The sequence below is a fragment of the Idiotropiscis lumnitzeri genome, chromosome 15, assembly GCF_059441095.1.
Source record: "Idiotropiscis lumnitzeri isolate Australia: NSW breed Sydney's pygmy pipehorse chromosome 15, RoL_Ilum_1.0, whole genome shotgun sequence".
Taxonomy (NCBI): domain Eukaryota; kingdom Metazoa; phylum Chordata; class Actinopteri; order Syngnathiformes; family Syngnathidae; genus Idiotropiscis; species Idiotropiscis lumnitzeri.
Window position 1 is genome coordinate 11,438,787 of NC_142405.1, and position 25,633 is coordinate 11,464,419.

Consider the following 25,633-nt stretch of genomic DNA (forward strand, 5'->3'; position numbering starts at 1 on the left):
CAAGACGCTCACATTGCTGCGGTTTTTGTTTCCATCATAAAGAACAGAAACTGAGGTAAATCAATCAAAAGGCTGCAAGGTGAGCACATGCGTACTGGTAGCGGCACCAACCCGAGACTGCCAGTATAACAAGGATCACCTTTCATTGAGGTTTCTGATTTGACACCTCATTGTCTCTTGTCCTCATCCGTCAAGGCGACTGATCACCCATGCATTTGACAGACTGATATTTCTAAAAATAAAATCCTCAGACAGTATCACACTACTAACACACTTAAGAAAAAAGAGGCTACTCTCGATGCCTCCGAGGAGCCCGCAGAATGATAATTGAAAAGCCATGGGCGAAATGCAAAGCAGAACTCACGTGGTGCAAGTGAAGGTACAAAACAGAAAAGAAGGGCGTATAAAAGCATGAGGTGAAGCCAGTGTCAGCGACAGAAAAGAAGAAGAAAAGATTAGAACATTCTATTGAGACAGTGTGGTTTCTTCTGTGCAATGAGCTGGCAGGGTGTCTCGCTGAACGAATTAACACGGACGCCATAGAGTCTTTGGATTATCTCAGGAGAACATTACTTCTCCGGATGTGTACTTGATGTCCGCGGATATAGCTGCTTCCCCCTCCAATCCATCCTCTCGTCCAGCGTATCTCACTCGTGGTTTAGCAGATTAATTAGAGCAGATGTGACAGCTATCATGCTACCATGCAAACTGCACCCCCCCTCAATACACACACACACACACACACACACACACGGTTCAGTGATGTCATCACCACTCGTTTAATGAGAGGCTTCTTTCTCACTTCTTCATGTTTTGCTGCTGCGTATTTACAAGCGGCTGCGCTGCTCCCCGCACGACTCGCGGCTAAATCAACACCCAAGGTAATGCTTTTGGAAATAATGCACTCAGGCAAAGCAGTATACACGTCCATCCGTCTATTTCGTGTACTCCTCATCCTCTTCAGGGTCGCGGGGAGCTGGCGCCAAGCCCTGCTGACATTGGCCGAAAGGCAGACTGCAGCCTGGACTGGATGCCAATCAATCACCTGGTACGTATAGAAACGGACAAACACTCTCACTCGGAAGCCGAGTAACCCGCTACTGTCTGTAAGTGCAGAAGAATTCATTTGATTTGCCTCTATCGTCGTCATGGAAATTTGGATTTCAGGGATTAATAAATATGTGATGTAAGATCTTAGTTGTCTAAATGTGTCACCGCTTGCCGTACTTTGCTATTAGACTATTGAACTGCAGTCTGAGTCAGAATCTGAGTCATATCAAGGATGAATGTAACAAACTCAAGCAGAAGGGGCCACTTACTGGTCTGAGTCAATGTTTCTTATACGCGATATTAAAATATACTGCAGAGCTGAGATTTGTTACACACTGTGGTGGACAAAGTTTGAATGTGCCATGCACAATATGGACGTTTATTTTACCGGATGCCGACAATTAACGTATTTTGCAGATAATCACTAGGATTGTAAACAGGCAGGAAGGAAATCAGCACTTTAAAGAAGCATTGTGTGTTATGGTGCATCATGCTGGGAAGTTATTTTGTTATAAACTGAATGTTTTTGTGTTTTTGGAGGCAAAAGCTGGAGCCAAGTGCAGGGAAGCAAGACTTGGAGCAGAAAAAAAATGTTGTTTTTTTTTCAAAACTACAAAAGGGCCAACAAGACACTGGGATGAATCAAAAGACGGAATTAGCAAGGCTCAAAGTAACAAGCAATAAATCTTGACTGAAGGAAACTGGAACACCAAGATTCATGACAGCAACATGCAACAACAAAGCGAGAGAAAGCAGGGAACTAAATACAAGCAAACTGACGAGGTAGCGGAGTACACCTGGACAAAAAAATGGTTGAGGGATCTCATTTGTTACACCAGAGATTAGGCTGGTGAGAACAGGTGGAAACCAAAACCTAGCCTGAATAAGACAAGATATAACAAATGGACATATTGAAAACCTGAGAAAATTTATTTGAATCAAAACCAAATCAATAAAAATACAGAACATATTTGAAAAATCCTCAAGTTTGGACAATGACTACTCTGCAAGGCCTTCTCAGCCCTGAAACATTTTCTCCAATGGACGAATCTTTAAAACAAATTTCCAGTTCATTTAAATTATGGACCAAACTGCAAAAATTCTGGCCTCGTACCAAAAACTTACACATGTCAAGAACTCTTAATATATGAGCTGCACAATGCGATAGTGAGCCTCTTCCCAAAGCGTGAGTGGGAAAGCTAAGAGTTGGAGATGCAAATAGTTCTGAGCCTGAGGGAATCAGTGGGAGCACAACCCACATAACGATAAGTCAATTTAATAGCAAGTGGGTGAGTAAGAACAAGGAATTGAGAGATATGTGTATATGTTACTCAGTAACAGTCATGCGAAATGAATTTACAAATGTTGATTATGATTGGGCGATTTAGAAATACCATTAATATAAATGTGAGCTGTAGACACATTGGGCCCGTTTGTGGAGAAGGAGAAAGAAGAATGAGACAAAGAAGAAGGAGATGAAGAAGACCATAATAAACCCATAATAAGGTAAGCACATTTGAGTTGTAAATTAGACAGCTAACATCTTTTAATCAACTTCTGCTGTTAGCATATCTCCCGCAGTCACGTCATTTATTATTATTATTATTTTTTATTTTTTTTGGGGTGGGGGGGGGGTGGTCGTAGTCAGAGGACGGAGGACTTACAGGCAAAAAAGGGTCAAGTGCCCAGCTCTGCTTGTATCCCAACCTATTAATCTTTGGCTCTCCTCCGTCACATTTGCTCAATGAGGCAGCCTCAGCCCTCGGCACATAGCGTACCCTACTGGCGGCTGGGTTACGGTGAGCGTAACACCAAAAAAAAAAAAACTGTACATTTTTTTTTCCAAAAACAAAAGACACACTGAATGCAAAAGATACAAAGAATGACTGGTCAAGTCATGAAGTTCTAATCAAAGTTGAGTCTTTAAAAAGTTTTAGCCAAGCAAGTCGCAAGCTATAAAATCAGCGACTTGAGTCGACGCGAGCCCAAATCATATGAATCGAGTCCGCCACCTATAAACTGACACTGCATCCCAAAGAGGTTGATAAATCCACTTGGCTTCAATTTCAGCCCCCTCGGCCCCCTATTATATTTTCCCTCAGGCTGCACATTTTATTTCCTGATGAATGGAGTCCAATATCAGCTCCTGAGAAATGCTACGCTGCCTGCATCTATAAATGTATATTTACTAACAAGCTATCCTCTGTGTGTCTCTAAAGCAGATTCTGCGGATACACAAACACAGGACATTAGCAGTTCTGATTTAACGACCTTACCCACGGCATATGTTTCTTTGGCAATTCCCTTCCGGCTGCACGGTTCATGTGGCCCAATTCCAATATTTATCATGCATCAGACATCAATAACGCCACTTTTGTAGTTTTAATGAACTCTTCCACAGGAGTCACTTTGTCAGAGTTGAATCACAACTACCGTTGTACTGCATACCGTATTTTTTTGGACTAAAAGGCGCATTTAATTTTTTTTTTAATTTTCTCAAAATTCAACAGTGTGTTTTATAATCCGGTGTGCATTATTTTTTGGATGTCAAATTGCAGTTGAATAAAATTTGACTCATTTGCTGTAGTGGTTCGTTTTCCCTAATCTGCAAAAATGCAACATATAGTTGACAAAATATATGAAGTTAGGACCGCAAAAAATGTCATGTCTCCGTTTGTGTCATGTCCCTATTCTGTTGTCTTGTGGGGGCGTTACCCTCCAGCAGTCGTTCAGGGAGGCGGGTTTTCCAGCCACGCACCTGTGACTCATCCAAGTCATTACCATGGACTATTTAAGGACTTGCTTGCCGACCATCCAGTTTATTATATTATTATATTTATTTATTTGTCACATTCCGGAAACATCATTTGATTGGATCCGCCAATATGACTTCACAGTGCATGATGATGAAAACACACATTTCTATACCAAAGCACTTCTACTGGAAAGCTAAACGACAGGGTATGTTTTTTTTGTTTTGTTTTTCACGCTACCTCTCACACTTGTTTTGACCATTTGCGCATCGAGGTTTTCTTGGGTGTTCAGTAAATGTAAACACAGTCATATTATTAGTGAGTCACTTTAAAATACTCTCGATCCAAGTAAAAAGTTTTAAAAATCTGATTGAGTTTAAGTCAAGCATGTTAATGAATCATTTGTATCCACGTGAGCTGACGCAATCCTCTTCATTGCTATGTTCCCAAAGCGGTTTCCCTGCCATGAATCAATACATCATGACATCAATTAGTGAGGTAAATAACAGTTCGGCCATCTGAAGCATTCCCACCGCGGCATATTTCCCTCCTCGCGGATCTCCCATCTCTGCTCTTATCAAAGCACCTTTTCCGCCCAGCCTGATATTTAAGCTCAAAGGGCAGCCCAAACTCATTAATGCCATTGCCTCTTCTCTACAGCAGTGGATACTTTGCTCACTAACAAGCACACATTATCATCAGCCTGTCTGCACTAGGCTTCTCACCGCCCACAGAAAATCAAATATTGCACGCAGGCGCTTTCCCAAAGGTGGAGAAATTCCCAAAGATCACGAACCTGTCAGTAGTCTGAACTCCCCCTGTTGCACCCCGCGAGTGTGACAATCGATCAAGTGTTGGATTTGAAGTTGGAACCCATGAAATGCACGTCTACTTGGAAGAAGTGTGGTGCTTATATGTTAGTGTGTGTGTGGCCGATGACAAGCAACAAGCTTGTTATCACTCTGGAGTCAGTAAGCTGCAGCACGGAGGAGGTGAATCAACTGCAGTGATGCTGTCAAGCCCTTGCGGCAAAAATGCCCAGCGGGAAGTAGGAATTATGAACACGGGCGTAGGGCGTTTGTGGAAACAAAGGTGATCAAAAAAAAAAAATAGGTGAAAAACAGCATCGTGATTGGGCTGTTGATTGCTTTCAGAGAAACACTGAGTCGTTAATGAACCATTTTCTTTGAGTAAACAAGTGTTAGATGAAGTGAACGATCCGCACCGTCATGAATTGTTTAATAAACAGCCGCTCAAATTATTATCCAACTGCAGAAAAAGCAGCATCGAATTTTAGACTAAGGCAGCGGTCAAGAAGGGCGCTAAGATGCCGTATCATGTGTCTCCATAACAAAGACAAAGGTTAAATAATAAAGTTAAAACAAAATTTTACAATGAAAACAATATAAATAATGTTTGTCGACATGTGCAGGAAAAAAAAAAACATATACAGTTCATTTCTGTGGCCTAGAACATAAGCATATGAACAAAGAAATGACCCAAAATGTTCCTTAACTCATTCACTGCCATTAACGGATATAAACGTCAGAAAGTGCATTCTTTTCACCTGGGCTGGTGGGGAATGAGTGAATAATTAACATAATAGGGGTGACGGGGTCAGCACATACCCGTGGAGCTCCTTGACAGAAACAGAGATTTTGAGGTCGTGTCCAAGCACATAGAGAGCTGTGAGGATGTCGGCCCACTGCACCATCTCGCCCAGCGGACCCCCTTTCAGCACCTTTGGGCTGAACACATCGCCGGACTCCTCTGTCAGAAATCCCACATGGACAAGAATCTGTATTCAGAGGAATGGTCAAAAGTGAGCCCCGGAAAGGGCAGGGAAGCACACTACTTCAAGTATTTGTGGCTGTGAGTTACGTGGTTGCATTTCTGCCGGATTCTTATTCCAAATTCTTCTTGCCGGCATTTTAGGATTTTTCTGTCGAGACGACGTGAGCTCCTCCTTGGGGAGGAACCGATGTGTTCAAATACTTCATGCATCAGAGGATTCGCAGACATCCTACTGCTGTGGATGCAGTAATGACGGATTCAAAATTTTAATTTGTGTCTTCATGTTTATTCAACCGCTAAATAGAAAACTGGGCATTAAGATAAGATGAAGCCTTTCGGTGTAAGCTTACTGCGTGGAGGTTACAATGTGTAAATAACATACATCTGTCTCGTCTCAACTTGTATCAGCTCATTTTTATACGTAATATACATTGGCATTTTCGCAGGCGGCCATTTTTAGTGTTTCTGAAGAGGTTTCAAAATGTTGAACATTGTTGTTAGTTTTCTATTATAACCATCCATCTATTTATCCTATTCTCTTGGGAGGAGTTAGGGCAAGTGTGGGCAAACTACGGCCCGGGGGCCACATGCGGCCCGTTAAACGTTTTAATCCGGTCTGTCGAAAAAGTTTGCCCACACCTGAGTTAGGGTTAGGGTTTGAGGTTGGAGCCTATCCAAGCTCTGTATTGGTCACTAGTTAATTACAGGGCACATAAATGACAACCACTGACTCATTAACGAAAACCTACGCCAGTACAGGTACAAAAGCGCCACACAGAAAGATCAGAGTCGATATTCTTACCCTGTGATTTGCAAAATTACATGCTCCACCCTCACATGAAACACACTCTTGAAACACAATTACGAATAAATATGGGCATCTCTTGAGTCTTTCTATCAGACTTTCAATTACTAGCCTGCCACTCCCCCCACTTTCCCCCCAAAAAATGTGCCAATTCCAAAAGAACAGTGGCATTATGAACCAGTGGTCCCCAACCAATGCCACGCAGCCCGGTATCTGTCTGCGGGCCACTTAGGCCGCACAGATGGAATTAAAAAAAAAAAGGTTGCAGTACTTCTTGTTTATTTATTATTCGAGGCTGAAAATTATTTTATTTTGAAACGTGAGTGGATTCTCTCTGTTACATCAGACACTTGATGGATGCCAATATGCTAATTGACTCGGTCACATTACGGTAATATTAAATATTAAACCCGCAAGCTAGCACATTGACGTAGACGAAGCCAGCTCTGGTACAGGTCCACAAAAGTCTTGGACTTCGCGGCAGAAAAAGGTTGAGGACAATTAATTGAAACAATTTAACTACAGCTGGGAGGGTTCAAAGCTGTTGACTTTTCCTCAGACGGTTTTCACTGAAACTGAAAAAAACTGCGGCAATTGTCCCTCCGGATGTCAGAGGTGAAAATTTAACCAAACCAATCAATGCCTGTTCGACCATTCTCATCGTCGTACTCAAGTCTGTGACTGAAATCGACATTCACTGAAAAGTGATTCATTTACGGAAAGGAAACTTAAACTCCCACGGCAATTTTCGTCCTTGCACTTGATAGTCAAGCTGTCAGAAATGTCTGCAGTGTTTCGTTTAAACAACATGAAGAAACTTCACTGAAACCAAATGCGGCACTTTAACTCTCATGTCCTCTGCTCATGAAACCGCTTATGTTCCAAAGCTCCACACTCACCCTCTTCTCGTCCCTCCAGTGGCTACGCAGCTTGTCATCCAGCCGCCGAGCCGCAGAAGCCCACTGTGCTGCCAGCCTGCGTATGCGTCTCTTCATGAAGTTCAGAGACTCCTTCCCGGTGCCCACCTGCTCCAGCAGAGCGCCTGTGTCAAACTGGAAAACAGCCTGGAGGACATGAGCCACTGTTAGTGCTGGAACAGATTTTTTTTAAATTTTATTTTCACACACCAATGTGTTATTTCTTCAAGCTAATTGCGAGCAATTACCATCATACGAAAAGGATTATGGCATGTATGGTAAAATCCGACATTGAAATTCAGATCATTTGCTTTGAATGAAGACAATGTGGGATTTTTAAAACTATATTAGGCACAGAGAGACAATCGTGTCTATTTGCAGCTACCCATGGGTCAGATCGTTCTAACAGGATGTCGGATTTATTACAGGCTCATCCTCATAAATAGTCTGCCCATATTATGCACTCTTCTTCCTCAGTGGAATAGCAGCCATGAGCAGCATGAGTATAAATCACAAGTGTGGAGGCAGCAAAATGTTACTGGCCACAACATTTGGGACACCTGCAAAGCGCAAAGGGAGCCTCCATAAGTCAGTTCAAAACGTCAGGCAAAAATTACAGAATTGAATCGTGCCGAGCTAGAATCGCATTTTGGAGGAGCAGACAGAGGAATTTATTTTCGTCTCTCATCCTTTACTCACAATGAAAGGCAACTAAAATGCGAAAAACTAACATGGCCGGTTTGCTTAAGCTTATCAGTTCAAGTGTTATTCTAGATCAGGGGTGGGCAAACGTTTTGATTGACCGGCCACAATCTGTTCTAAAATTTGACAGAGGGGCCGGACCAAGAGGAGATGGATGGAGTGTTTTGGTAACCTCACCTCATTGGAGAAACAAAATACATTTAATTGTAAATGAAAGTGAACAAAAACATTACAACAATATAGATATTTAGAAAATGAAACATTAACAAGGTTTATTCATTTTTTTTTGTTTTCAAGTCCGGCGGCCTGGATTAAAATGTCTAACGGGCCGCATGTGGCCCCCGGGCCGTATGTTGCCCATCACTGTTCTAGACACAATTTTCATGTCGCAAGTTAACATGTTGTGAGGTCATCATGGGTCATACTAAGTCATGTAACGTCTCTAGCCGCATCGTTCGACACACCGGAACATTCCAGTGAGCTGAAATTCAAAAGCTGCGTCTTAAGTGTTGTTTTTACTATGATAACTAAGTGGATGAGCCCACTGCAAAACCTTTTTACGTGCAATCAAAGTTGTAGAAACAGCTGTCACCGTGATGCAATGGAGTTATACACCGACGCAAACAATAATAAAAATTGCTAATTGATTACATCACGATGTCGATCAAAACTTAACGTTATCATCTTCGGAGCATCATTTTATCCAGCTGGATCTCATTAAAAAAAAAAGAAAAAAGTGCTCTGCTGGAGGATCATAACATTCACAGGGCACACCGGACGGCGTACCGGCAGGTAAAAGTCGAAGTAATTAAATAAATACAAAAAGAAGTAATTGAATAAATACGAAAATAATGGCTGGGGAATAAAAAAATAAGTTTTAATAATATATTTTTTTTTTTTGTTATAACATGAATTTCACTCTCTCTCTCTACCCATATATATATATATATATATATATTTTTTTTTTATTTTATTATTTTTTTTTTTAATTTATTTATTTTTTTTAAGCATTTTTGAAGGTGCGCCGCTACTTCGCGGATTTTCAGTTTTCGCGGGTGGTCTCGGTCCCCATTAACCGCGATAACCGGGGTATTACTGTATACGCCAGGGCCGCTCACTGCATACATCGGTATGCAAGGCTCTCGTGTACTCCCACAATGAAGGTAACGATGAAGACCAACTTGTGTACAGCGCATCCACAAGCAGAGTACCCAAGGGATGCATCTAAGTGAGTTCATCCTGGAAATACTGTCGTGTGCAAAAGGGCTGCAGACTGACTGCACATTGGAATTCATTGTGGAGGCGACAAAATTCTCTTGGGACAAACCTTCGTGCTAAACAGGGAGCTGGACCTTTAGCTATCATTGCACTTGAATGCATCATTTAATACTGGTGAGAATGGAGATAACACAAGAGGGGAAAAGACACCGGGGAATGACAGCTAGTGCATCTCGGAGAGATGGCGTGCTGCATATTCGGCCTGTCAGGATGTTATTGATCATAAATTACAGCTATGGATTGATTTAAGGAGTGATAAATGCCACGCTTGCCCTCAATAAGTTAAAAGCATGCTGCGGAAACAGGCACAGGCCCAAATGTCCAAAGGTAGGAGCGCCGCTTGATGTTTAGTATTCTGCTGCGCTTAATTTTGCTTGTCATTTTGAAATATTTGCTCCCCGACAGCTCTCGCACTGGCAGCGCTGTTCCCAATTGCTTATGCTTTCCAAGACTAAGATCTTTGCAGGGGTAATAAATTTGATCCTTGTACATCGGAGCTTTGTTCCATACTTGTTTTCTGGGTGGAGGCTTGAAGGTGGGAGTAGCAGTCTGGTTCCTCCAGGCCAGCGGGGGGCAGAACCACTCCACCTCACTCAGGTAGATGAGAAAAGAGCAGTCGGAGCCGTCTACTCCATAAAAAGCATAGCAAGGGTCAGAGGTCCAACGGGCACGCATCCACTGGAACGCACACAAACGCACAAATATTTGAAAATGCATTTGCACTACTTAATCAAATGTCAAACTGTAGTTTTGCGTAAAAACTGCCACAAGCTTTGAGATGTGAAGAAAAGAATGACCGATTTAAACACAATTTTTAAATGTCGTCCAATCATGTTCCATTCGCGGTATTTGTACTATTTAGGTGCTATTATTTATTTCTATGCTGAGATTGGTGTTGATGAGTTATTTACATACAATTTTGTATTGTACTGGATATGAGTCACTTAAAATGGATGCAGAAACAAAAAAATTTAATCGGAATATGGCATTTGGACTCGCCGTTTAAATCTCAAGAAGCTCTTTACCACCTCTTGAGGTTGAAGGTGGTATTGCGAGATGTATTGCTTGTGCTTACCTGACATTTGTGAATAAAAATCATTATAAACAAATGATAATAAAAGTCTTGAGCATTATTTACGTAATCAATGGTGTACCTTTACCTTGACTTACCTTAATTTGCTTAATTTACTCCAACTCAATGCAATTGTATTTCTAATCAATTTGATGAGTAATGTTCATTTCAAGTGTCAAGACGTAAGTTGAGGGCTACAGCAGCTCTTTAGAAGCCTTCTTATTTCACATGTTTGGGCAGTTGTAAGCGAGTGCACTGCAATTATAACTCCTAAATGTAAGGATTTTGTGGCAAAATAAATCTGTACTACAGCAGCTTCAGCCAAAGGCTATAGGGTATCATTGGTCACTTGAAATGCGTCAATCTTGACAACCCAGAATTCCACGAGGAGTGTTCATCTCAAAATGTCAGTGGTATGGGGACAGGACAAAAATGAGTTTTTCTGTGTGCAGAACAGTTTGGGAACCTACACTCAAGGCAGACTTACATCCATCTTGCTGGGGCAGTCTGGGTAATGAGGGTCTTTAGGAATGTCACACTGTCCCAATGTTCCTTCCCTAACTGGGGACAAGAAAAGTGGGTGGTTATCAGAGCTTCGTACGCACACACAGCACATCTCTCTCGACCTCATTTCAGCCAGCGTCAAACGATTGAACTGTGTTTTGCTCTTTCCTTTGGCTTTTTCTGTTACACATTTTCTGAACGGAATGTGGTAAGGGAAGAAAGTGACGTGAGAAGAGACGAAGAAGTATATCCGACAGAAGTTATTGTCAACGCCACAGAGAAGTAAGGAGACAGACTCCAACCCATATTATTTAGTGTTACAGAGTGTTTCAGTGTCATGCCAGTGGAACCAGTAGTTATATGGATGACTGAGCAGAAGTTTTCTTGATCCATTAAGCGTTGGCTAGTGCTTTTAATATTTTTTTTTACCCCATTCCCAGCGCTCAGGGATAAGGCCTCAATTTCCTATGATGTTTTGATTTTGATTGGCAGGTGTCTTGTACAGTATTGGAGTTCCACTTTGTGCTGTATGACAAGAAGCAGAGAATGAAGCTGTGGGCTGCTCTATTTATAGCTTGTCCCACTGGGTTGCAACCAATTGAAACTTTACTGTATACTTGTGTGATAGTTATTTGAAAAAGTAATAAAAATTATAATAATTATAATATTTAATTATTTAATTATTTAATTATTTATTATTTATTATTTATTATTTATTATTTATTATTTATTATTTATTATTTATTATTTATTATTTATTATTTATTATTTATTATTTATTATTTATTATTTATTATTTAAAATAACTATCACACAAATATACAGTAAAATTTATAATAATATCAATAATACAATAATAATAATAAGCATCATAATTGTTATTATTATCATAAAATTAATAATGATAACAATACATTATAATTATTATTATTATTATTATTTATTTATTTATTTTTCAAACATACCCTTTCACTGAGATGCAAAAATCTAGCAAGTTATCTCTTCTCATTTATTCGTTCGAAAAGCATTTACAGGGGAACTCAAATCCCCAAAAAGTGTTTACAATAATATGACAACCAATCACAGCTCAGTTTGCGAACGTCACATGACCCAACCCAGAAAACAGGTGAGCCGCAATTGGTCGTTAGCCCTCAGCAACTGTGATGTAATTTTCATTTGGCAGCAAGTGGCAAAATGGCCGACCCCTGAGATGGATAAAAATATGAATACTTTGCTGCTTAATTCATAATCAGAATGATGTGATTAGACAAGTGGGGCCACATAAAATATATGTAAGAAAAAAAGACACTTGACTTCCACTTTAAAGAGCGTTTTATATTTTTCAACTTGCAGGGTTAACTTCCCTTGATACTTGTATAACAATTAATGTTGTTAAATGTTCCTTAAAACACTGATAAATGTTTCATCATGGTAACACGCATTGGAGCAAACCAATGCAGATATATTCAGAGGTCAACCAGCGTCAATTCAAGTTTTTGTAAAGGCTCAATTTTTCATTGGTGTACCCAATATTTTGTCCTATGCATACATTACCTCTTATTTTCCAACAAAGACAATTAGGTAATATGAGTTGCGACCAAGCTCGTTCAAGTTATTGCCCTTACATGGCTCATGTGCTTAATGACCATGTCAGCTTTTATTAGCCCTTAGCCGCCTTTGCAGTGTCCTCTTTTTCCCCTTATTCCCTTCTCACTTAATTCACACTGTCTTTATCTCTCTGCACCTCTTTCCATCTCCATCCATCCTTCTCCTCAAAGCCCCAGCGCTAGTGAGCCCAATTAGGGGAGCAGTTGCAGCTTCTCCCCCTTACAGCACCTCATCAGTCACAAGGTCCTATTAGCATGGTTGCAACTTGACTTAAAAAGAAACTTTGCGTAACGCCGCGCTTGGCTCAAACTCATTGAAATGTTATTAGAGACTATGACACATTAACGAGCCAACATGTTGGATTGTTGTCACAAAGGGCGACGTGAATTAAAACGTGACATTATGCTTTGAAAGTTGAAAGCGGCTAATGAAAACGCCGACAGAGCTTCGAGGTCATTCATCATCTTGATTTAAAATATCCTGCTTCAGGAGAGTAACGCCGTAACAGTGCAGAACGTGTTTTGGTGTGTGGATCACCTGAGTGCTTCCAGTTATGACATAAATGAAGGGTTCGCTATTTGAATGGGCAATGTGTCGTGAATAATGCCTGTCATGTTTTGTGAGCTCGAGCAGCAAGTGCAAGTTACTCATAAATTGTGCATTCAAGAACATTCAGACTTGACAGTTTGACACGTGTGGGCAGAGAGGAAAGTGTTTTCCAAATTGCAAGGATTTGAAATGGACGGGTGGGATTCATCTGAAGGGCGACGGCTTTATTTGACATTTTGAAGGTGCGATAGAGCAGGACAGGTGTGTGTGTGTGTACGTGCGCGTGTGTGTGTGCTTGTGTGAGTATGTTCGGGTTTCAATGTCACCTCTTTTGCTTGCAATGCTGCGCTGTAGAATCTGCTCCACCCTCCCCGCCATGTCCGACATGTTCTGGGCTATGGCCTGGATCCGCTCCACCAGACCTATCGGCTGAATTCTGACACACGCGCAAAAAATGAGGACACGCGTGAGCACATAATATTCCAAAAAATGACTTCAAATACATTGGGTTCATCCTCATTATTTACAACATAATGAATGAAAAAGTGGCCGTGTGTATTAGGCGAAACAGCGCAAAAGATGTGTTGGGTTTTATCTAAATTCGCTGCACACAAAGTAAGAGTTGATGTGTAAAAGAAAAAAAAAAAGAAAACTCCCTTGTTGAGTATAATACATAAACATTACTTTAATTGTTTTGCGTTCGATTGAGACTGGGGACCGGATACGAAGACGCCTTGATGCATACAGCGAGCGCGTTCGCAATATTAAAGCGAGGATCTCAAAAGACATGCATAATTCTGGAATTAATTCAACTTAAAAAGCAATTTGTCAGGCGTTTTCATTAGTAAATGACGTTTTCATTATCACAGTACAATCCAAAAAGAAGTGGCTTTTGTGGATCTTGGCCTGGATGATGTAAAATATGCTGTTCCATTTTTAACTTCGAGAGGGATAGTGGGAGCACTAAAGTATTCATAAAAAGCACAAACCTTTTCACCGAGAGACACACAATTTGTAATTAAATGCATGTGCTTGAATGATTCATAAAAAAACAATGTAATGAAGAAATCTTCCATTTTTTTCTTCCATTTATTCAAACTAAAATATCTACATTGTATTTGGTTTTATATTAATTATCCACTTCTTCTTGACAATAGCAAAAAAAAAAATGTTGCGATATTAGACACTATAGAAGCGTTATCGTGACAGCATAGCATAACCTGCTGTTCGACTGGTCTCGTCACTTTTTTCACTTGCTACTTACAACAAGCGCTAAATTGTCTAAACATGGCTCCTCTCCTTTTAAAGAGTTGTCTTTAATGAGCTCTCTTGCTTTGCTTCTCTCGGAAAATCTCTTCAAAGCAATGGAACGGTGGTTCCGTTGGGTTCTGTGGGCGCTGAGCTCATTTGCATAACTGCATTCAAACCTATAGCATAAACTTTTCTTTCTCCTCACCATTCCGGGAAGATAGGAAAACATTGTCCTTTATCCTTTCGATCAACAGATTAGCAAAAATGAAAAGCTGACACACGAGCATAACAGGGATAATAAAGTACACACACACACACACACACACACACGCATGCACGTAGTGGAGGAGATAATAGCGACACAACAGCTGTGTCTCTAGGGTCGCCGTTTATTAACCACTTTTGTCAGATTAAATGGAGGTTGGCATTCTAATCATTCCGAAAATTAGAAGCGCCAAATTGGTGGCCTTTGCCACCGCAACATTTACCATTTAGTCTATAAAGGGCCAATTAAATGGTTATTTGAAATCTACTGAATGTAATCCAAAAAGTGTTTTGGATGGAATTGATCATCTAGTCTGTGTGCGGATGACGACAAGAAAATGGGTGAAAAATTGATACGATAGACTATTGACATTCTTGACATATAGAAAATTGTGGTCCATTGCTCGATTTTTATTAAACGGCACTGCATCACCAAATTAATATTTGATCGCTGGATGGGATGCATGTGGCAGACATGCCCACGTTTCTGTCAGGCTGTGTGCATACAGTATCGTTTTAATTGCATCACCCACATGCAGGATGCAATTGCAACTTCATGAGTGCTAGCCTGACACATCAAAAGATACTTATGAGTAAGGGACACGTGATCCGTCTTAACATTGGCACTTATATAATAGGCATGTAAAAATGACATCAGTACTAAAATTCACCCCCCCCCCCCCTTCAAGACCCTGTCGTGATTTAAGGGCTTATTTAGGGATGAGATTTACCATCAATAGCCACGCCCCCTTTTGGAGCTTGACTTGTTATATTTTCTGTCTCGGCTGTCTACGTTACCGCAAAGGGGCAAGCGTGGTAGTATTGCTTGAAACGGTGATCGATGGCCACCAAAACGCAAATGCACATTACTATTGTTCAATTCCCCCCCAAAAAAACGTGCCAGTTGCTTCTTCACTTACGAGGCTGAAGAATTCAAAAGCATGAATGCGCACGCAAACCCCGGCTGATTGAAGTTTTTGGACATTTTCCAACGCTAAAGTTTTGCTCCATCTCAGGCGGAAGCTGGCATTTGATCAGGTGTGGACGTTGACATCATTTGCAACATATTTAATATAACTTTGAATGGAAAAATTGTGATCGGTCCTTGATGTGACTCCCACCAAAACATGGAGTGAGGGGGCGTGGCCATGATGCTCAATACCAGGAGACGTTTTTAGACTCTTCAGCTGATATCATTTTCCAGATCAAATAAATACAGAAATTGAGCTCCCTGTTGAAAAATAGACCGGCTATGAAGATTTGAAATGCTTTCCTGAGGGCGTGTAAAAAAGCAAGCATACATTTTTTTGGGGTCATTTCAGGTCAATCGAATGACCCGTATCACTCCAGCAACATATACTCCCAATAAGAGGTGATTATGCAATTGCGTGCAAAGATGGGAAAAAGGCAGGAAAAATATTTCAAAGGTGGAAACATGACGGAAATGGCCAGTACATAAAGAGGAGGGAGACTCCTTTACTCAAGCCCATGAGTAGATTCAAGTATGAGAGGTCTGTTGCTGTGGCAACCACACTCAAATCTTGGCTGGAAGCTCCAGTACTTCATTAAAGACCACTGCTCTTATTGTTGTCTTTGGCTGCTTTGTGTTCACCTGCATTCAGTAGTGTTGAGCTCCAAATTAGTCAGAGTTGAAGCTAGTTTGACTTGGTGAAAGGGGATCTTTTAGCTGGGAATGACTCAAGAAGAAAGCTACCAATTTGAAATTTTGAAAATGCTCCATGAGCAAAGTGTTTCAAACGGTTTCGCAGTACAAACATTCAATGTTCTATAGCAGGGATGGGCAAACTTTTTGATTGGTGGGCCACAATGTGTTCTAAAATCAGGAGCAGATGGATGGAGTGTTTTGGTAAGCTCACCTCGTCGGAGAAAAAAAATACATTTAATTTTAAATGAAAGTGAACAAAAACATTACAACAATATAGATATGTCTTTGAAAAGCACAGTATTTAGAAAATAAAACATTAACAAGGTTTATTCATTTAATTTCTTTCAAGTTCGGCGGGCCGGATCAAAACGTTTAAAGGCCTCGTGTGGCCCCCGGGCCATAGTTTGCCCACGCTTGTTCTAAAGTAAATAAAGTTGATTGGATGCGTGATGAATCCTAACCTTTAATGAACCAAACACATCATCTGAAGAGCTCATGGCATATCCCGTACAAAAAAAGTCACAAAGGTTTATGAAATAATGATGATCCTGTCACTCACAAAAGACTGACTTGATGTAAAATGACAAAGCTGATGCGCAGGAAATGTATGACTTATTCCGTTGTATGCATGGGAACAGTTGGATACACATTTTTTTTTCCTGCCACTATACCATATGAAGCCCGGCATAGCTCGATTAACAAACATAAATTACCAATTAAGTGACATTTTAGATTTTGACACGTCAACATCACAAGCTTCCCATTATGCGAAATGTAATGTTCTTTTTTTTTTTTTTGAGGTGTTGAAATGACCCACCTGATTCTATTGTGTTAGTTAAACACACAAATGTCAATAGTATTATGAGAACTTAGCATTATTAGCAGTATTTTTTGCAATTATTTAAATCAAACATTTTTTTTCTGAATGAGCAACCCTTATAATGTCTTAATAATTAACGTTAAGATAACCATTGAAGCTCCATCTTTTCCACATGAAATCACCTATCATCACCCAGTAGCTGCCTCATCAAAGTTGTGCAGGCACAGCAAAAAGATTTTTGCTCCGATAAGATAAGTACGTCGCTCGCTCAGCCGAGACCGAAACAGTAAAGCAGACATGCTCGATGTACCTGTCAAGGACGGAGGCAAGCTCATCCAGCTTGTGGGTTTCGGTGGTGTTACCCAGTCTAGACAGCGAGTCCATCCGCTTCATAATGACTTCCAGCATGTCGCTGATTTTCCTGAGCACACCGCGAGATTCTTGGCCACCGAACACTAAAACACAAGAGGAGAAACATGATAGATAATAACATAGTAATAATAAATAATAAAGATTTCATGTTTAATTACATTTAGTATGAGTCCAAAATAAATACATGCAATTGATTTCAATGAAGTATTACAGTGCAGCTTTTTTTTTTTTTTCCCCCACAATCCGTCATTAATAATCAACAGCTCTCTGGGAGCCAGTGTTCTAACACAGGGGTGTGAAAAGACAGAATCAGCAATTTATTCTGACAGTATTGGTTTTGCTTTCTTGCTCGACTCAAATAATTAACGACCACAGTGGTGGTCTGACGTTGTTAGCAAACATCTTGTCAATTTATTGGCCCACGGCAGCAGACAATGAGGTCAAAAGACTGCATTGCCATGTGTTCAAGGCCGACCCCCCGCAATGTTTTTTGATCATACTTTGCTCTAAACGCTAATTAACACACGATAGCGTCAGTAGTCAAGCGGGTGAGCGGTTAAAAAAAAATAGAGAAAATTACAAATTAGATCAAGCAGGCAACCCGTGTATCCGACCAGAAATTCACATAGCAGATGAAAGGTTTTGTTAAATACTTTGTCAGCAACATTTTTATAAAAATAATTGTTAGAAAAGAAAACTCAATGTTAAAATGTTGTAAATTAATACTGAACTGTCCATCAATCCATATGTCACGTCTTTTCCTGTTTCCGCACGCTTTGACTTTTTAGAGTTTGCAGTTTTGAGTTGATGTGATGCGACGAGTGAGAATAGATTGGAACCGTTTCACTTTTCCCCCTCACGCTTTCAAAACGGCAACAACGTGGACTTTGGCAAAACATTTGAGTTGACACTGCCAGCGCGGCAGAAAGTCACGGTACATCTCCGGTAAACAGAAAATGCAGCAAAAGAAAAACATCTCCTTTTCTTTGTGTACTGTACAGAAAAGAAAAGAAAGAAGAAACATAAAAAAAATGAAAAAGTGGAAAAGTTTCAGGAGAATTTCAGCTGAGAAGCAAAGAGAGGTTTGGAGTGACTGTAAATATTTTTTTTTTCTCCTTTCACACATAACTTCAATCATTGCTGGAATATACGCAGTCTAAAGGGGCCAACGGAAAGCCTCCGTTCAATAATTCAACAGTTTGACAACAATTTTTCACTTCCATAGAAAGATGAGTTTCTGTTCAGACGACTTTGTAGTCGCAGTTTAATATTTCGCTTGAGTAAAAAGAATGAATCCAAACAGAAAAGGGGACACGATCTTAAATAGGACTCAAGTGCTGCATGCTAAAATAGAATATACTGTTGTGGACTGATTGTGGCTCCCTTCCAGTATCTTCCACCATGCAACGCACAATTATTTCTTAGAAGAAGGGCACCAACTTTAAATACAAGACCGGGGCTCCCTGCAGAAGGATTCCAGATATTTGCTATAAGTTGGTCTCGGAGCTGCAGTGCTGCAGCAAATCTAAAAGCCTTTGGGCTAAAGTGTGGGAAGGAGAACTCACAATTCTTCACAGTAATACTTGTCATAAATCACCATTACGGAGTCCAAACACCCTTCCCTACACAGTACATTTTTAGAACCGGGTCTTATATAGCGTATGTTTGCAATCAAGTGTTCATTAGGCCACCGTTCACTCCTTCCCTTTTGTCTCCTGGGAAGCATTGCGTTCTTGACCAAAAAAAAAACAAAACATTGGGAGTTTAGATTTTTGTGCCAATGTAGAGTCTCCACTGTGTGATTCTTCATCTGCTGGTTAATAAAGAGCTTAAATAGCTGCAGCTAATCTCCTCTAACGACTCCATTCCAGCAGTGCCACAGCACCATCAATATTGAACAAGTTCTTATATTAGACCGCCATTTGCACTACAGTCTGTGCTCTGAGATCAGCCCGCTGCCAAGGTAACGTAATGCAAAAACTGGATGTATGCCATAATCACCGACCAGTCACAACAGTTCGACGACTTGCCAAATATAATCATACAACCTACAAGTATTATTTTTTTGACCAAGATATATCATCCGCTGCAATCAGTGAAATCTGTGATACGGAAATACCCTATTTAAGGCATGTTTTTATAACATGGACAATATTTCTTTGTTTTTAAGGCTTCAAATAATACAAACACATTCAACGCAATATATTGAAAGTGAGCGAGAGGAGTAGATTCGACAAAACAATTGTATAAACGGTGTGCATGCAGTTAAAACAAAATCTTCTCACTGTCATGATCCGCGTCGGGCATGACAGGGGTTTTGGTCATTGTTTTCGTCTGCATGTGCTTTTGTTATTGTTTTTGTCACTTTCCTACCATGTGCACTTTTGTTTATGTTTGTCAGGGCGTTTCCCCTCAGCACTCTGTCTCACCAGCCACGCACCTGTTCCCCGTTATCATCAACACACCTGATTCCCATCTGCTCCCCTATTGACTGGACTATTTAAACACCTCAATCCGACAACCCATGGTCGGAACATTACCCCTGCTGCTTCATTTGGACTGTCATGACCGCTCCCTGATCTCGTTCACGCTCATGTTCTCGCTTCGCTTCGCTCCCGCTCTTGCTCCCGCTCTTGCTCCCGCTCTTGCTCCCGCTCTTGCTCCCGCTCTTGCTCCCGCTCTTGCTCCCGCTCTTGCTCCCGCTCTTGCTCCCGCTCTTGCTCCCGCTCTTCTCCCTAGTTTTTGTCACTGTCTTCGTTCCTCGGTTTTTGTTCTGTTTAGTCAAGTTTAGTTCGTCATAGTCATTTTGCACCCTGCCACGTTTGTTTGTCCACGCCATGTTATTTGTCCTCATTGATTAATTTAATAAATTCCCTTTAGTTTACCCTTTTCCCTGCTTCCTCGCACCTCTGGGTCCACCTCCTCCTCGCCCACCGGCGAGCAAACCTGACACTCACAGTATGCTGCAATAATCAAGCCAACGATGTATGATTATGAAACATTTTGCGTTGGAGTAAAAAGCAGGATTACAGAGTATTTGACTTGAATTAAAAAAAAAAACAGGACGAACATAGAACAGGCTTACTTCCTGTTTTAGTATGCCGCCATCTTGTGGCCAAAAGTGCAATTACACCCAAAATTAAAATGCAACTGAACCCAGAATGCATGAACAATTAATACTGCACTGCATTGCAACCCTGTCAGAAAGACGTTCATTTAACAATTTTAGATGTCCATTCATCATTGTCATTATAGTTTGCAGTAGCGCATCATAATGATTATTAACATTAATTATTTTATCTTCAGCAATTAAACACTTCAAAGGTGACATCACAAAATGTAATCTAAAGACGATGTCATTGCATTATTTTTCATGGCTTGGCTGTGTGTTTTTAAAACAGAGAGCTACACTATCGACCTCTCGCAGTCTCCGTCTCATCAGGATAGCGTCCTAACAAACACACCCAAACTAAACCTCTTCCTGTGATTTCACTCCTAATTAAAAGATTCATTACCGAGGAGGCTGATTGAGATCTGGGGGTGCCGGATGGCAAAGCTATCAGAGCAGAGAAAGACTGTCCCTTATCTTCTGTGCAACTCCATCCTCTTATTCTGTCTGACAGCCAAAAAATGGAAACAAGCTCTACTATTTAAATCGCTTCAATCAAAAGCTGGCGTTGGCTGCTGAGTCGGCATTATTGGTTTGTTGTATTTTATTGGCATCCACAATGGAATTGAAATCATATTTGTCACTTGGTGGTCGCAGGAAGATTCATTATCTTAAAAAAAAAAAAAATGAAAAAAATGAAAAAAAAAGTCCAGACACAGAGCTCAGCTGATAAAACTTGAGGCTATCAAAACGCAACTCATTTCACTGCAATGTGGCGCAGCAAACAATGAGGATATGAGTTATTATGGGTTGCATTCTCTTTTATGCGCTTAGTGTTCTCATTGTGCCACATCAGGACAATATGATGATCATTTGCATAAATATATCTCCTATTTGCGTAGCAAAAAAAAAAAAAAGTATTGCATGCATTCAAAATGAATATACAAGAATTGCAAATGATACTTGAACCAGGACTTGACGTAAACTTCCTGACCCACTTTCAGCTCAACCAAACAACATTGTTTGAATGGCGGCTGAGCATGCGGAGTCATAAATCATTCAATTGATGACACTTTTTTTTTTTTATAGGCAATAATGTGAAATAGGTTGTGCCACATTGCATCGCATCTTTGGGATTTTTTTTCTTCATGGTCACCAAAAAATGCAAATGACAAGTGTTCTGGAGCTAATTTACAGAAAGCATGGCAATTAAGTTGTTCATTTCCCACTGGTATCCTCGGGAGACAATTTAAACAAGTGGCACGACTGACATCAACACCGTGTGCGCACAAATCTGAACCAACACTTAATGTTCTCAGACCTGCAGTTCAAGTCATTAAGAAGCAAACGGACAAAAATTGGTCTTTGTGTTGTCAAGTGATGATGCCACAAAGATGTCCATGACAAAACAGCATGAAACACAGGAGACATGACTTGGAATTGTGAAGCCTGATCTGCATTGTTGTCTAGACCGTCTGCATGTGTTTGATGGTGATAACTTTGTCAGGTGTAAAAATAGTGGGACATCAAACTGACAAATATTCAAAGAAATCTCCATTGGCCGTATTTCTAATAGTAGGGCTGTTTTAAATAAAATTATATATCAATTTAAATTGACTTTCCTTCTCATCGCTCGATATCGATTCATAAAACCATATATCGATACTTTTAATAATCTCTTTTTCCCCCAATACATTTACCTGACTTCACGTGTCACGCGATGTAAATATTAATACTTGTACATAATACACCTACTTACATATATAAGTATGTTCTGAGAATGTCTTCCATACGAAAGTAAAATTGGTATTGCGTGAAATTGTTGATTGAATCAAAAAACAATCAAGTGAATCCTGAATCGAAAATCGAAGCGGGCCCTTGTGTATCAAATCGAATTGATTTTGCAAATTTTAATTGATACCCAACCTTATTTAACCCATTTACTACCATTGACGGCGAAAGACGTCAAAGATCCATTTTTTTTTTTTTTTTTAACTCGGCTGGCAGTGAATGAGTTAATAGTGTACGTTGTAGCGTGTTATGTGGGTAGAGAGCATTTGTGAATGAATATCAGCAAACATTCTAAAATCAGCATGGGACTTTCAAGGCCTTATTGGAATTTTTGCTTCATCATCTCCAAAGATGTATTCTCATGTCATGGCAACAGAGCAATGGCTACGATTCTGTTTCTATTCATGCACCGTGTGCATTTCTGAGCCACAAAATTAAGTACCATCATTGTCTGAACAACTCAATCACGAAACCAGAAAGATCAAGTTGAGCTCCAAAATAGACGAATTTCAGGTTGATGTATACTCAAGCAAAATTAAAAATAAAAAAATTAAAAAAAAAGAAGAAACGAGCTAGGCAGAGCACAGACCTTCGTCAAAACAGAAAATCTGTGCGGAAACCTAAAGACGTTTTTTTATTTTTTATTTTGGTCATTAACGCTCAAGGTTGCTGGAGAGAGAGTGCAACATTTCACATGCAAACCATTTAGTGTACATTTTCGAGGTTATGTATTCTATGCCTTTGAGGCAATGCAGCATCAAGACCCTCAGGTTAAAAGGACATACTGAAGGTGGTCTTCAAAGAGCTTATTAGAAAGCATCTCTGGAGCCTTTCAGATAGCTTGGATCAAACGTCTCTGGCTTTTAATGCTTCCCACTCTGGTAGAAAATGTATCCCTGTGCCACCCTTCTTCATTTTTCACATCATTAGTCGCTTGTACCTTCCTGAGAACGTATTAAAGGAAACACAGGCATTTTAATAGTGGATACGGCTCTCATCCGCCAATCTGTCATCGCGGGGAGGTTTGTGTCAGCAGTAACGTTTGAACTGCATCATACTGAGAGTTTTTTTTTTTTCTAATATTATGCCCTCTCATGAAATCCATTCATCAATACATTTTCAATATCACTTATCGTGAATTTATGGCTTGCAAACCAAGTAAGATATCGAAGCAGAACATCAAAGTGAAAAAAGGTCTAGACAACCCTATTGGATGGACAAGTTTTTGTGAAATAAGAAAGTAAGACCATGATAAATCATTTCGAAACTTTTTTTTTATACCATTGTGACCTATAAACTGTACAACTCAATAGATGTTTTTTTCATTTTCAATAGCACTCATCATGTTAAGGTTTACGGGGGCGTTGGAGCCAAGCCCAGCCGGCTTCCAAACTAAATAAGATTTCTCAGCACAATATTACAGTGAACAAAAAAAAAAAAAAGGTCTACACACCACTGTTGAAATGTCAAATTTTTGTGAAGCAAAAAAATAAGACCATGATAATTTCAAAACCTTCTCCTCCATTGTGACCTATAAACTCATCGGCTACTCAATTGTTTTTTTTTCTCATCTTTTCAAAAGGCAGGCTTCTTCTGAGATATTATTTATTTTTGTTTTGTAGCAGAAGTTTGAACAATCGTTTGCTAACACTGACTGCTATTTCACAATTCCTTTGTCTCGGGCAAAGAAGAAGAAAAACAGCCCCAAAGCATGATTTTGCCACCATCAAGCTTCTCTGTCTTTTGCGCCAAGCAAACATTTTAGAATGATGCCCAAAAAGCTCAACCAAGGTTTTATTGGCCCATAACAAAAAATCCCTCAAACACATTTGGCATAATGTGTGTTATGGCGCCATGAAACCAAGGTTGAACTATTTGGCAGCTTCTTTTCCACATTATTGGCAGTGAAAAATGTTAAAAAAAAAAAAAAATCAAATAAATTCTGACAAAAATGTTAAAGCATAACAAACAAGGGGGAACAAAATCTGGCAAAAGAAAAATACAAATTAAATTGATTAAGGGACAGTTTCATCTGACTGGCATTTGATCGTATTTCCCACAGGACGTTTTATTCGCTGAATAGGTACTGGATGTGTGCACATTGCTACCAAGGCGCACTCACCAATATGTTCACGCATGTTCACGCACACACATTAAGCACATGTGAGGATTTACATAGACTGATGTTTCATGGCTTGCGGTAAGGCTGATTTTAATGAGCTAAAGGCCAAACAAGCCTTCCCCTGACTCTAGCGTGTGAGTGCTAAATTAATCAGACAGCTCTCCTGTCGTCTGCAACCCACTCTTCTACAACTCTGCATGCAGGGCTTCATTAATGAGCAAAAACCTTTGAATTGTTTTATGCAAGAACTCCAAGTGCACATCACTGGAGCTTCCTCTGCTTACTACACTTAAAAGTACACTCAATGGCACTGCACCAATTATTCACCCATCCATGTGAACTCATTGGATAAGATTTCAATGGAGTCTAACAACTTAAAAGCAAGAGGTAGATTATCAAGAAAATTGCATTGTCACTATCAGTTAAAAAAGCTTGAACTGATGACGACACGTGAATTATGCCAAATATTTGGTAAGTAAAAGACAAATGGACTGTGAAGCGCCCCGCACAAATTTCCTGCCAGCTGCTATCAGCCGCATGAACATCACACCATGTCAACAGCATGCCGGACACAGATAAAAGGTGAGACAGTGGACGGAAAAAAAGCTCGCAGCGATACCCCCAAATGGCTCGGGCTGTGGACATTTATATGCACAGGCACAAAAGCGGAAACACTGACAACGTGCTTGGCAAGATAACAGTTTTCTCTCTCAGTAGCAATTTTAATGTTGTGGTAGATTGTCAGCAGTAACTTGTCAATGTCATTCGGAAGAGTGTACCCTTTGCAGACTTTGCGATAAGTGTAATTTACATACAACTTCCGATTGCAAGACCGTGACGCTTAAGTAAGATTTAAAAAGCTGTCTATGGCATGCCGTGCGAGAAAGCACAAATATTTGATTTTATGTGACATAGAGTGTATTGCCTTATCCGGCGTGCATCCTCCCTCTCGTCCAAAAGTTAGCTGGAATTACGCAAGCTCACATGCTAGAAAATTGATGTATGGATGGATGCATGGGCAGCAAATGACTAATGTCCGAAAATTCAACAGCGTCTAATGTCCTGTCCTCAGGAAATTCAACCTGCTGCTGGCCTTCTACCACTCGTCCATCGAGAGCCTGCTGACTTCCCGTGTCTCTACCTGGTATGGCGGCTGCACTGAGGCAGACAGAGTGAGACTCCAGAGGACAGTCAAAACAGCGCAGA

The 25,633-nt window shown here is 40.2% G+C and overlaps 1 protein-coding gene and 1 long non-coding RNA gene across 3 annotated transcripts in view; one reads left to right on the forward strand and one right to left on the reverse strand.

The window, feature by feature from the left end:
* Positions 1–25,633, reverse strand: part of mgat5b (alpha-1,6-mannosylglycoprotein 6-beta-N-acetylglucosaminyltransferase B) — a 47,463-nt gene that overhangs the window by 17,234 nt on the left and 4,596 nt on the right. The window contains exons 3-8 of the mRNA XM_088317007.1: positions 17,344–17,488; positions 13,359–13,468; positions 10,859–10,932; positions 9,810–9,977; positions 7,302–7,466; positions 5,432–5,601 (exon numbers count right to left, since the gene is read on the reverse strand). Coding sequence (XP_088173133.1) covers positions 5,432–5,601; positions 7,302–7,466; positions 9,810–9,977; positions 10,859–10,932; positions 13,359–13,468; positions 17,344–17,488 — 832 coding nt within the window. The remainder of the gene's footprint in view (positions 1–5,431; positions 5,602–7,301; positions 7,467–9,809; positions 9,978–10,858; positions 10,933–13,358; positions 13,469–17,343; positions 17,489–25,633) is intronic.
* On the forward strand, positions 737–7,575 carry LOC148322924 (uncharacterized). Of its 2 annotated transcripts, none has more exons than XR_015846642.1 (4): positions 737–881; positions 965–1,048; positions 1,591–2,556; positions 7,321–7,575. It is a non-coding gene; the product is annotated as an uncharacterized LOC148322924 (long non-coding RNA). The 2 variants fall into 2 exon arrangements; XR_015846643.1 differs by having other exon boundaries at positions 2,469–2,556.